General features: G+C 40.3%; 2 protein-coding genes across 4 annotated transcripts in view; one reads left to right on the forward strand and one right to left on the reverse strand.

Annotated features, from left to right (window-relative positions):
- VEPH1 (ventricular zone expressed PH domain containing 1) overlaps nt 1-12,787 on the reverse strand; it is a 221,069-nt gene that overhangs the window by 101,252 nt on the left and 107,030 nt on the right. For all 3 annotated transcript variants that reach the window (XM_012447362.3, XM_012447363.3, XM_012447364.3), the window contains exon 7: nt 10,693-10,913. In XM_012447362.3, coding sequence (XP_012302785.1) covers nt 10,693-10,913 — 221 coding nt within the window. The remainder of the gene's footprint in view (nt 1-10,692; nt 10,914-12,787) is intronic.
- The window catches only part of PTX3 (pentraxin 3), a 53,760-nt gene continuing 51,664 nt past the window's right edge, over nt 10,692-12,787 (forward strand). Inside the window, exons 1-2 of the transcript XR_001106596.2 lie at nt 10,692-10,886; nt 11,455-11,842. The gene's annotated coding sequence lies outside the window, so the exon portion shown is untranslated. Of the gene's footprint in view, nt 10,887-11,454 lie in introns of the transcript that reaches the window.

The following is a 12,787-nucleotide window of genomic DNA, read 5'->3' on the forward strand; positions in this document are numbered from 1 at the left end:
CTCAAGGCCAGGGAGGACTATAAAATCCCTCCTCTTACTGCAGTATCTTAAAGAGTGTGTACTAAAAGAGAGGGACTCTTTTACTCCATGAGCATACAAGAAGTGGATATAGAAATAGCCTATTTTAAAAAAATCCCTGTACTTCAAGTATGAATTCTGAGCAACTGCAGACAAAGAGAATTTCCTGCAATTAGAGTGAAAATACAGAAGTTATGATACAAGGAAGTGACACTTCACATGCCCCGTCATTTGCTCACTTTTCAGTTATTCAACTAACATGGGAGAGAATAAGACATGGAAAAGGGATCAGCAAAAAGTGCAAAGCCCCTGCTTTTGCTACTCAAAGTGAGATTCCTGGATCAGCGGCATCAGTATCTCCTTGGAGCTTGTCAGAAATGCAGAATCTCAGGTTCTGCCCCCAGATCTACTGAATCAGAATGTGCACTTTAATACGGTCCCCAGGTGTCCAGTGGCACATTTCAATTTGAGAAGCACTGGCCCCAAAAATGAAATAACAGAATCTGAAGAGGACCAGGACAGGGGACTTTTTCCTCAAGCAAGCCTGCTGAGGATTTCATTAATTCTGTAGTAAGATAAGACTTAATCTGTACATTATTTGGAGTTGGTGGGCTTTGTCTTTTATCCTTTTGGGGATACATTCCGAGGTAAAGGTACATTTTTGGTTTTTGCCACTGATAGATACTGGTTCAGATGGACCCCAAGTCTTTAGTTTCCTGAGACAACTGGGCATATTGGGTGAGCAGTAGCCTTAATAGAAGCCTGCCGCATCCTAATGAAGTGCCACCGAGATGTAACACAAGCTACAAAAGCACTTTGTAAATTTTTAAGGACCATAAGAAATGTAGAGTAGGAATATCATCAAAGCACTGTGAATTAGGAGGGAGACCTGTAAGGCAATGTGCTCTTCTTTGTCTAGGCTGACTTTATCCTCTGGGCACAGAAGTAAGCAATAGGGTGTGGCCATGAGGATTAAATAGCTAAGACATTGTCACTCTTGGTATTTGACACTGGAAGAGGAGGAAAATGGTTAAAATGTTTCTTTTTGATACATCCTCTCATAGTCTTCATCTCAAATATGATACTGCAGCCAATTTTTAATTGGTAGAAAAATAGTTACCCCAGAAACGGAGGCATATAATTAATCAAAAACACATCAATAACTGAGCTGGGGATAGAACTCTACAAAAAATCTTGTGATCCCATTCCGAGTCTACCCAGAATTCAGCTCTTACTTACAGCAAAGCTCAGATAACAGCCTTCAGGCTGCCAACTAATGAAAAGTCTATCTTTTGCTTTATGATAAATATGAATAATATTAAGAACCGTTTTTCCTCAGTTGTAGCCCATCTTAGAGTAGCTGTATCTCAGCCATGGCCATAGTGATGTGTGTTCATCACCTTTCATTTATTAAATCTCTTTCCTTTTGGTCCTGGAAGAAAGTTTAGGGAGTAAAATATTAGGTATTAAAAAAAGTTCTCAGATTTAGTCTGGGTCCAGCTGCATCTAACATTTAATATGGTAGTTTTTAAACTCACTGTAGTAAAGCATTATTTTTTATGTTTTAAAAATTTTCATAAGTCACAAACCAGTATATTTGTAAAAATAGCAAAAATAAAAGAGAAATGCAACGAATAAAACAAGACATACAGTGTCCACTGATCAGGTATTTGGATATTACTGCAATATTAAATTGCTATAAAAGTTCTAACTTCTTATGTTCTTATTTTTAATATCTGCAGTCACTTCATAGCAGTCTGATAAGAAACAGTTTGCCGATGGGCACTGGTCTAGTGGATATGCCATGACTTATTATAATGCGTACCTGTAACAAAGTGCTCATGCTACTCATTAACATTTACTGAGGGCTTTCTATGTATAGTCTTCACTGTTCTAAATCTGGTACATTAATTGCTTCTAACACAATCAAGTGAGGCTGACCCTATTAATAACTCCATGTACAGATGAGGAAACTGAGGCATACTGAAGGTCACTTAGTTAAACCAACATTAAATGCAACTGTTTGCCTCCAGAGCTCATACTTAACACTCTGCACTCCACACTTCCTCTAAGTAGGTATGGTTCAGGTTACATCTGAATGTTCCCCAGGAATATGTAATACATATTAGGGGACTGGTGATATAGCATGGTAACCAAGAAAAGTTATTACACTCTGATATCTTTAAATAACATCCTGTGGGAACCAGACACCAGAATAGAGTTGATATATAGTCACTGGAGCAACCCTTCGCATTGATTGGAAAAATGAATTTTGGCACTCTCTTTTATTTATTTTTATTTATTTATTTATTTTTATTGTACTTTAGGTTCTGGGGTACGTGTGCAGATCATGCTGGATTGTTGCATAGGTATATACATGGCAAGGTGGTTTGCTGCCTCCATTCCACCGTAGCCTATATCTGACATTTCCCCCCATATTATCCCTTCCCAACCTCCTCACCCTCTGTTGTCCCTCCCTTGGTCCCCCCAACAGACCCCAGTGTGTGATGCTTCCCTCCCTGTGCTCATGTGTTCTCATTGTTCAACACCCATCTATGAGTGAGAACATGCGGTATTTGGTTTTCTGTTCTTGGGTCAGTTTGCTGAGAATGATGGTCTCCAGATTCATCCATGTCCCTACAAAGGACACGAACTAATCATTTTTCATGGCTGCATAGTATTCCATTGTGTTTATGTGGCACCCTCTTTTAACACAAACTAAAAAGGTGTTCAAAACTCAGAAAATGTCATACAAATGGCAACTTTGAAGTTAAATTATGACAGATGCTAAAAAGGAACAAGGAGCATTTGGGGAACCAAAATAGCAAATAGCTAGGTCAGGCTCCAGGAAGAAGTGTCTGAGCACCAGCTGTCACCCTGTCACTACTTTCATGTGAGTTGTCGAGGGTCAAGGCCCTCTTACCTCTTGTTCCACAAGCACAGTTTTTTCTCTTTCCCCAGGCTAGAACTTTGGTGTTCTCTGTCTTGCTTGAAATGGGAAGCCAGGCCATGGGCACTTGATGAAAAGCTTTCTTTTTTTGTGTGTGCCCTATGTTTTGGACATTGCTATATTACAGAAAATGGACCTGGTTCCCCGTGAAGCTGACATTACATTGTCCACACTCCATACTGGGGCTGCCTGAGTCTCTACCCTACTGTGTCCTTACATGGCAGAGCCAGCCCACCTGAGGCCTCACCCTCCCTGGGCCTGCTTCATTGTCTCCAAAGCTGACAACAATGTCTCCTACCTACGTCTCTTGCTGATAGACAAATTCCTGAAATACCTTTAAAGACCCTCACATCACCCTAAATGCTGCATTAAGGGAGGCCAACTGGTGGAGTAAATGAATAACAGATGGAACATAAATGGTACCACATGTCAGACTTAACCTCTTCAGTAAGAAGAGGGGCCCAAAACCAAAGCCCCTTTCCTTCCTTTTCCATGCACTGAGGAGTAACAGCAGCTGCAGCTACTGCCACAAATGGCTATGATGATTTTCTTTTTATACAAGTGATCACCGTAGACCGCTCTAGATTGAAAAGAGATACTCGACTGACACAAGAACAGAAAATCAAACACCGCATGTTCTCGCACATAGGCGGGTGTTGAACAATGAGAACACATGGACACAGGGAGGGGAGCATCACACACTGGGGTCTGTAGGGGGGAAATAGGGGAGGGACAGCAGGGGGTGGGAGTTGGGGAGAGATAGCATAGGGAGAAATACCAGATATAGGTGATGGGGAGGAAGGCAGCACATCATACTGCCATGTGTGTACCTATGCAACAACCTTGCATGTTCTTCACATGTACCTCAAAACCTAAAATGCAAAAAATAAATAAATACACCCCCCCCCCAAAAAAAAAGAAAAGAGATACTTGTTTCTTATCAAAACAACTTGTTTCATTCTTAAAATTTACCTTGGTGGGGCAGAATTACAGTCAGCTTTTCCTAAGCAGGGGGCAACGCTGACCAGCATATCACATGTTTCTAATTATGGTTCTGAACTGACTTGTGTACCTTCCCTGAACCAAGAGTTGCTTTCAAAGAATCAATTTCTCTTTGTACAAACGCTTCTTGGCTAAAAATGTGGAAGTTCTCTTAAGCATTTATAAGACCTTATTTTTCCTTCCATAGGGCATAGGCTCTGAATACTAGCTCTTCAAGTTTGTGGAAGAGTAGAGGGACAGAGAAAGACACCCAACACTTCAGGGCAGGATGGCATGTGCTGGGAGATGGAGAGGTTGTATGAGCTGTGGGAGCTCAGAGGAAAGTACAGATCATTATGTGTGATGGTGGGCGGGAAAGGCCTCATGAAGAAGTAGTACCAAACTGGAGTCTTGGTTCTGAATATCAGCCTTCAATGGGAAGAGAGGCACAAAGAGGGCATCCTAGAAGGTGATGGTAAAGACTAGCGGGGTACCACTTTGGGAAGGAATAGGCAGAAGTTACCCTTGACCTTCCTTTAAAATTCTTTTAAATTATCCATGAAATACTGTGAACACTATAACTGTCATCCACACTGAAATTTGAGATTCATTGGACCAGATTAAAAGAAGAAATTAAAAGAAACTTAATGAACTGATGTCTGACCATTTGTATTATTGGCTCTCCAGGAATTACCATGGACTCATAGCAAGAATTTTACTTTGTTCTTGCCCATCTGCAAGGTTTATCCCATTATGCTCTAATATGAAGTATCTATTATCCTGATGCATATGAAAAGAGTTTTTGTTGTGAAGATTAAGCAATATATCAGAGCTGAAAGTCCCTAGCACAGAATCTACCATGTGGTAAGAGCTAGGTTTAAAGCTTGATCAGTCCTACATAAGCAGAATATTTTTGCAGAGTTGCAGAGAACTTGGCCTCTGTTCTCTGTAATGTGTTGCGGACTCAGTGAAGAGCCATTACCCTCAAGCTCTTGGGCAATGTCTTGGGGAAATGATGTCTAAGTATGTGCATTATTGTTATTTCTACAGTTAGGTTCTGATGTGACTCCCAGGATATCAAGATGGGAACTCTGGAATGACAGGTTGCAAAGGGCCTCGTAGTTGAAAAGGTTCTTTACAGGCTGTGTTGCTTGAGTATACATTAGGGCCACACAATACATCAAATGTGTCTCTTTGCTGTAATCCATTTCTTTGATATTCATTGCCTGGAATGTGGGATATAAACGGAATTCTGGAGCCACTCCAAGGAAGACAGATTACCTGAAGTCATTTTTCTGTGAATATGGTTGACTTATCCTATTTTCCCTTCATTCTCCCACATGTGCTATTGTTTTATTTCCTTACCTCGTTTGTGTCATCTCTTTTCACTTATTCAAAGTCAGATTCACACCTATTCAGTCAGTTTTGACTATAATTTAGCTTTTATTATTCCTTTCTGTTTTCAGGCCTGATTCTTAAAGTGAAGAGCAAACATAAAATCTCATAATCACTACCACCATCACCACCAAAATAATAAAAAAAACACAACATTCATATAACTAAACCAAAGGGTTGGGGAAGCTTTAATCACACACTTTGTCTTAAACTTTTCTTACACAAACAACTTCTTTTTTCCCCCATAACTTTCATGGCTTTAGCTGAAGTTTGCAGGCTGGATCTGAGGGAACTGTAACCTTCCTCCTCTCTCCTCCACCCCAGGCCTGTGTCAGGACCCTTTCTCCTGTCTCCTCAGGTCTCCCCTTCTGCTTTTTGCCCTCATCATCCTCTCTCACTATCTTTTTTTCATTTCTCCTATTTATCTCCCACTGCTGCTTTCCTTCCATAATTTCCATCCCTCAAGGTTTCCATTCCCAATTGAGGCCTGAGCCTAACCTCTTACTAAGACCACCTGTGACAAATTGCCCCTATTCTGATGGCGCCTGATTATAGCAGCCTCCCTGGCGCCAAATAGATTTGGCAAAAGCATGTTCTGGGTAATGATCACACCACTGCTCTGCTCAGCCAGTTACAGAGGTGCCCGGAGCTCACCCTCTCCCTCCCCAGCTTCAGCTGGGCTCTGGCAGACAAACAGCTTGATGTTTAGGGCTAGATAGGGCTTTCACGGTATTGAAAGGTATAGATCTCTTCTCCAACCTGACACCTTCTCCTTCTCAATTCGTAATAGCTCTTGTACCCTTTTGCTTCTGCAGAATTAATTTCAAATATATAAATGCTTTGTTTGACTGTCCTGTTACTTATTCTCTGTTGGTTTATTATTTAGATATAGACATTCTTTCGAAAACAGGAGCAGGAAAAGTGCAAGTGAGCTCACCTGATGCTTCCAACAAAACTTACCCAATTTATTCAGTCATTTGGCACAAGAAAGGCTCTTGTGTGCTTCAGTTTTTCATTCTCTCTAGGATGCTAATTGTTTTTCTTTTGATAATCTTGTAGTTTTGGCCTGAAGTCTAAAATCTGGCCTGCTGGGCTATGTGTCAGATTTCTAAATTTGATGACATCTGTTTTGAATTTTATCAACTTTAATTTTCTTTCAAGCTTGCTTCACTTATTCATTTCCCTTTTAATTGTAAGGATCAGACTTTGCTGTATGCTTTAGACAAAAGTGTAAACCTTTCTGCTTTGGGGGCAGAGATTAAAATGACTGAAGCTAAATGGTCACAGTGAAGGCTATTCAAAGAAAAGATGTTGGGAGAGAAGGCTTAGCAACCATCCCAGAGAGTATGAGCCATTCAGACAAAAGGCTGGCTGTCTACACCAGGGTTTAGAGATTCCCACTGAATAATTGCAATCGATTGGAAAAAGATTGACAGTGAGGGTTGAACTGAGAGAAGTATTTTCAATTGAGAGAAGCTGAGGTGGGTGATGATGGCAGTAGTGGTATGAGGTGAGTGGTGACCTTTTCATTGCTTTACATTTAATTTTGCTGTTTCCTAATCTCCTGCCCTCTCACCTCAGAAAAATAGTAAATAAAAGATATTTTAAATGCATTCTCATACATGCAGACTCATATTTTCATAGTGGAACCTTATTTTTCCTTTTTATCTACATATCTCCTAAATTCTTTCTTCATGGGGAAATTTTTTATTGCTAATTGAGTTGGGCATTGATATGGTTAGACTTTGTGTCTCCATCCAAATATCATCTTAAATTATAATCCCCATATCCCCACATGTCAAGGGAGAGACCAGGTAGAAATAAATGAATCATGAGGGCAGTTTCCCTCATGCTGTTCTTGTGACAGCAAGTGAGTTCTCATGAGATCTGATGGCTTTATAAGGGGCTCTTCCTGCTTCGCTTGGCACTTCTTCTGGCTGCCTTGTGAAGGTGTCTTGCTGCCCCTTTGCTTTCTTCCATGATTGTAAGCTTCCTCAGGTCTTGCAGCCATGCCAAACTGTGAGTTAACTAAACCTCTTTTTTTTTCTTTTTTTCTTTTTTTTTATAAATTACTCAGTCTCAGGCAGTTCTTTATAGCAGTATGAAAATGGACTAATACAGGCCTACTTATTAAAAGTGGATTTTCCTGTTAAGATGCCTAATGTAACACCTTTGTATAACATTTCCTTTCTTTTTGTATAAACATTTTCACATATATAATCTCAGAAATGTCAACTGGCCTTTTGAAACCTTGTGTCAATAGGACAATAGAGAATAGGTGAGCACTGGCCAGGACATGGGCTCAAACTTTCACTCATGGCACATGTCAGCCATGGCTGGGAAAAGACACACACAGTTCAGCTGTGCATACAGCATAGAATGGCTCCCTCAAATACCAGCTGCAGAGACTGTAAACCAAATTTCTGAAACTGCATCATTAAAATTGGCCAACAGCAACTTTGTGGCTGCATATAAATGGCAAATCTTTTTCATGATGCTGGCCTTGACTCTCCTGGATGCTGCCATGTGTTTAGGTCATTGTTAGTTAACTCATGGGTCTATGAAAATGCTATTTTTGAATGATATATGTATATAGTAGTGATTCTCAAGTGGGGGAAGTTTTTGTTTCCTTAGGGACATTTAGCAAAACCTGGAGGCATTTTTGGTTGTTGCAACTGAGAGGGGGTGCTGTTACTATCATCTAGTGGGTAGAGGCCTGCATTGCTGGTAAATATTCTATAATGCACATGGCAACCTCACAACTGAAAATTATCCAGCCCAAATATCAATAATGCCAGGGTTGAGAAACTCTTGTAATAGGCATCTATGTATCAAACCAGGTGACAACACATTTTTATATGCTCAATCAAACCCATCGTGTTGAAAGAAAAGAATATTTATGATGACTCTACTTCTGTGAATAGTTATTGACTCTGATGACACTATTGGTCAGATTATATTCTCTGTGTGTAGGGGCTGAGAGTCCCTCCCAGCTGGCTCCCCTCCTGCGACCTCCTTTCTTGGTTATCAGCATCATCTTCATTTCTATGCAGTCACTCAAGCTAGATATCTCTGGGTGTTCATCCACTCCCCTCTTCTTCTTACTCCACCTCCTATAGGTGATCAGTTCCCCATAGTTTTGTGTTCTCTACTATAATGATCTGCCTTGACTTCTTAGGCTCTCATCATTTTGTCTATACCTCTCACTTTGTCTTTTGCCGGCTGGCTTCTCCAGCCAAATTAATTCAGTGCTTCATGATATTAGTTACTCCTGATTTACCTATTCATTTGGTGAAAATATTTGAGTGCTTACTATCTGTTAATTCCTGTGCTAAGAGCTGTGGTCATTCTCTACATTAAAGTCTTTCTAAGCCTCCTTGTTGCTTACAGAACAAACCCTTGCTTCTAACGCAGCATGTAAGGCCTCTGATAATCTGCCTCTGACCTAACTTTTCAACTTACTCTCCTACCCTACTGAACAAATTATCTTTCCTTAGTCTGAGCACATACTATATGTATTGTTGTATGTGCTATTTTTTTTCCATTTGTGGTGTCCTTTCTACTCTTATCTGGGGAATTTTCATTCATTCTGTGCAACTTGACCTAGTGTCTAGAGAAATGCCTGGCACATAGAAGATAATAAATAGGAAACAAACGTAAATTTTACCTTCTCTGTGAAATATTCGACTCCCTGGCTGCTGGTCAGTGCATCCTTTTTTCTCCATAGCCCATTGTAATCACTTCTAGCACATCACATCCTCTGACTGTGACTCTTGAGGGTAAGGATAGTATCTTATATCTCTTAGGACCTCCAGGCTCTACACCATGTTGAACATAAAGTGGACTCAAATGACTAAATGCTCACTTCTTTATCAAGATGGCTTCTTGTGGAATTCTTGTCTCACACTGAAATGGCATGCATCACTTGTAATTCCAAAAAACCCACAGAATTTGGCAATAGTCGCAAATGGGGCCCACCTTCCTCCATAACTGAGCACCTTCCATTGTCTATGATGGGGTCGAGTCCCTCCTCTTCCACTTTGTCATTGTGTTACATTGGGAAGATATTTAACCAGTATCTCAGCCTCTGTTTCTTCTTCTGTAAAGTAGGAGTAAGTGACATCTGCCATGTAGAATGGTCATGAGGATCAAATGAAATTACATACTTAAAAGCCTTTTGTAACTTCTAAAGGTTATAAAGCTTTTTCAGTTTCTCTCTATTCAAAACAGAGCAAAATAAATAAAACCCCTCCCTCAACCCTGCATGGCCTTGTATATTTTTTTCCAAAGACAAGCTTCTTGAAAAGGCCAGTTTGTGCATTGTGTCCACTCTCTCTATAACCCCCATCATTCTGTTTTCTGCCAGCCACACCAATGGCAGCTTCCTCACCTCAGTCATCAATAATATCCTCATGGCCAACACCTATGCACACTTCTGCTCTTCCTTCATTTGATCTGGCTCATCTGCCATTATACCCTGCCTTTGTACACGGCAGGGTATAATCAGTCCAGATTTCAGGAAGCTCACCCCGGCCCCAGTGCAGACATCCCCTGCCGTGTACGAAGCTCCAGAATCACTCCTCACTGCTTTGAGGGAAAAATTGAACTCCTTAGTCCACTCCGTTGAGCCCACCATCCTCTGGTCCCTGCCTACCACTTCATCAGCATCTCCTAATGTTATTTTCTTTGTAACATAACCCTAGTCATACAAAATGACTTCTGCTTCCAGAAAGTGCTTTTTCAAAATGCTGCCCAAAAGACACCCTGGTGCAATCTTTCACTACTTGGTTCAAAATATCACCTCTTCAGGAAATCAGCTTCCTACCTCTCTCCCTTTGATGCAGAAGCAGATACTCCATCACTGTATTCTCCATGCCCCTTGAACCCGTCTTGATAAGCATAACCTTTTAGCCATTCTCCCATTATGCACTTAAATATTTATCTCTTATACTAGTCAGTGAGCTTCTTGAATGCAAGGGACATGTTATTATCTCTCTATATATGTCTAGCTTCCTAGTACATAGTAAGCTATGTTAAATTATTCAGTATGACAACTTAAATTGTTAAATGCTTGTTGAGTAAATAAATGGGTGCTATAAAATACTATTTTTACTACATTCTTATTCCTTTACCATATATTGTGAACCTTTTATCTATTGTTTTATTACATTCTGGTTTTCACATATTTAGAAGAAAGATTCTAGCAAGTGCCATGATTTATACAGATATTACTCTCTGTTGAGATACAGGTTTTAGCTTCTTTTGGAAGTTAGAAAGGCTTAGCTGTCTGCGTTCCACCTCCACAGGCGCACAGCAGCTCCCTGAGGTACACAGAAGCTTTTGCTCACCTGCTACTTCCAGCTTTGGCATTTTCCAGTTGTCGGGTAAGGAGTTTAGCAATGGCGGTGAAGCTGTTGCTCATCCGGAAGATGTCTCTGCTCTGAGGGCCCAAGATTGAGGAGAAGGTGTCGGTGATGCTTTTAATCTCCAGGAGGAGAATATGGTGAAATGAATGCTCCATGTTGGCCAACTGACTCACCAGGTATGTCAGGCAGCTCCTGGCTCTCTCCTGCCAAGAACAATGAAGAAAATACGTTTATATTTTAAAAGAAAATCAGTCAGCCATGGTAGGCCATACCTGTAATCCCAGCACTTTGGCAGGCTGAGGCGGGTGGATGGCTTGGAACTCCTGGTTGAGAACAGGAGTTTGCAACCAGCCTGGGCAACATGGTGAAAGCCCATTTCAACTAAAAATAAAAAAAATTAGCTTGGCATAGTGGCACACACCTATACTCCCAGCTACTTGGGAGGCTGAGGCATGAGAATCTCTTGAACCCAGGAAACGGAGGGTGCCGTGTACCAAGATCGTGCCTCTGCACTCCAGCCTGGGCGACAGGGGGAGACTTGGTCTCAGAAAAAAAAAAAGAAAGCAAAAAGAGAAAGACAGAGTCCCATGAGCAGCAGATGGTAATTCTATAGGAAGCTAGCTCAAGTTGAATAATCAGTTTCATTCATAGTTCCTCTGAATCTGCTTCTTTGAGGTTTTTAATTTATTTCTGATTTCCAGGACAGACTAATAAGCAAATATTCTCATTAACCTATCTTTCCAGGTCAAAACCTCTCAATCATCATAAATGATTGAACCCCAGATATGCACTTTTCACAACTACGTGAACTGCTAACTCCACCTGCATGGGGCAGGTATGGTCCATGGTCTCAAAGTGAGCCTTGACCCTGGCACATACAACCCATCTGTCTGTCGGGTGATGGCTGCATATTCCACTAGTGTGCAAGGCTGACTTCCTTGCTGCAGGTTTTCTCAATGACTTGTTAACTTTAAGCATCTTTCAGTGTATTATGGTTTTTATATGCTTGGCTGATTGAGTAGATTATATTGTCTAGCTGTAACCAACTAACTTTCACAAGTCATTCAAGTTTCTTCAAAGAACGGAAGATCAAGAACAATGTGAATAATGTAGGCATGAGCAAATAAGAAAAGCTGACACATCTCTTATATCTATTAAAACTCCTCATTAGACATATTTTGAGGCAATGTGATCTAATCTGACATAACTGGGAGTTAGCCAAAAAATTCAAAATTATTGAAAAGGTTATTTGAAATGTAGATTTGTGCTCAGTAGAAATAATAATAATATACCATGAATAAATAACAATTTAAAATATGGCTTATTTCATCTTTAATTTCTCTTTTAAAATCTTATTTTTGTATATGTCTAAAATTTTTCCTTGTTAGTGTACTGGAACATATGTATAAATATAAATATATATTGAAGATTGCTGCTCACAATCCTTCTAACCAATTGGTGCCCAGATCTAGATTACTCTCCTAGTTAGGAATTCTTATTTACCCTTTGTTCTAGCATTTGAAGCCTTAATTTACTTCAAGATGCAACTCTTCCATGAGGCTGTTTTTGGTGACTCCTTCTGTGTAAATTTTTACTGCATTATAGACTCTTCAAAATCTTAAAATTTTCTTTTCTTTTAGTATCTTTTGAGATAGTCACACTCTGTTGACCAGGCAGGAGTGCAGAGGTGTGATCACGGCTCACAGCAGCCTTGACCTCCTGGGCTCAGGGAATCCTGCTGCCTCGGTCCCCTGTGTAGGTGCATGACAGGCGTGTGCCATGATACTCGGCTACTTTTTAAAAATTTTTTTTGTAGAGACAGGGTCTCACCGTGTTACCCAGGCTGATATTGAATTCCTTGGCTCAGTAATTCTCCTGCCTTGGCCTCTCAAAGTTCTAGGATTATAGGCATGAATCACTGCGTCCAGCAAAAAATCTTTTTAGTACTTAATTGCATTTGATGATTTGCTTATTCATGCTTTTATTTAATCACCAAAGAGGTATGGCATGGCTATAATATGCTTTTACTAGACTCTAGATAACAAAGGTGAATGAAAGGATGTCCTTGCTTTTAAGA

Source organism: Aotus nancymaae, unplaced genomic scaffold, assembly GCF_030222135.1.
Source record: "Aotus nancymaae isolate 86718 unplaced genomic scaffold, 86718_ANA_hifiasm-v0.15.2.pri h1tg000019l, whole genome shotgun sequence".
NCBI classification, from domain to species: Eukaryota; Metazoa; Chordata; class Mammalia; order Primates; family Aotidae; genus Aotus; species Aotus nancymaae.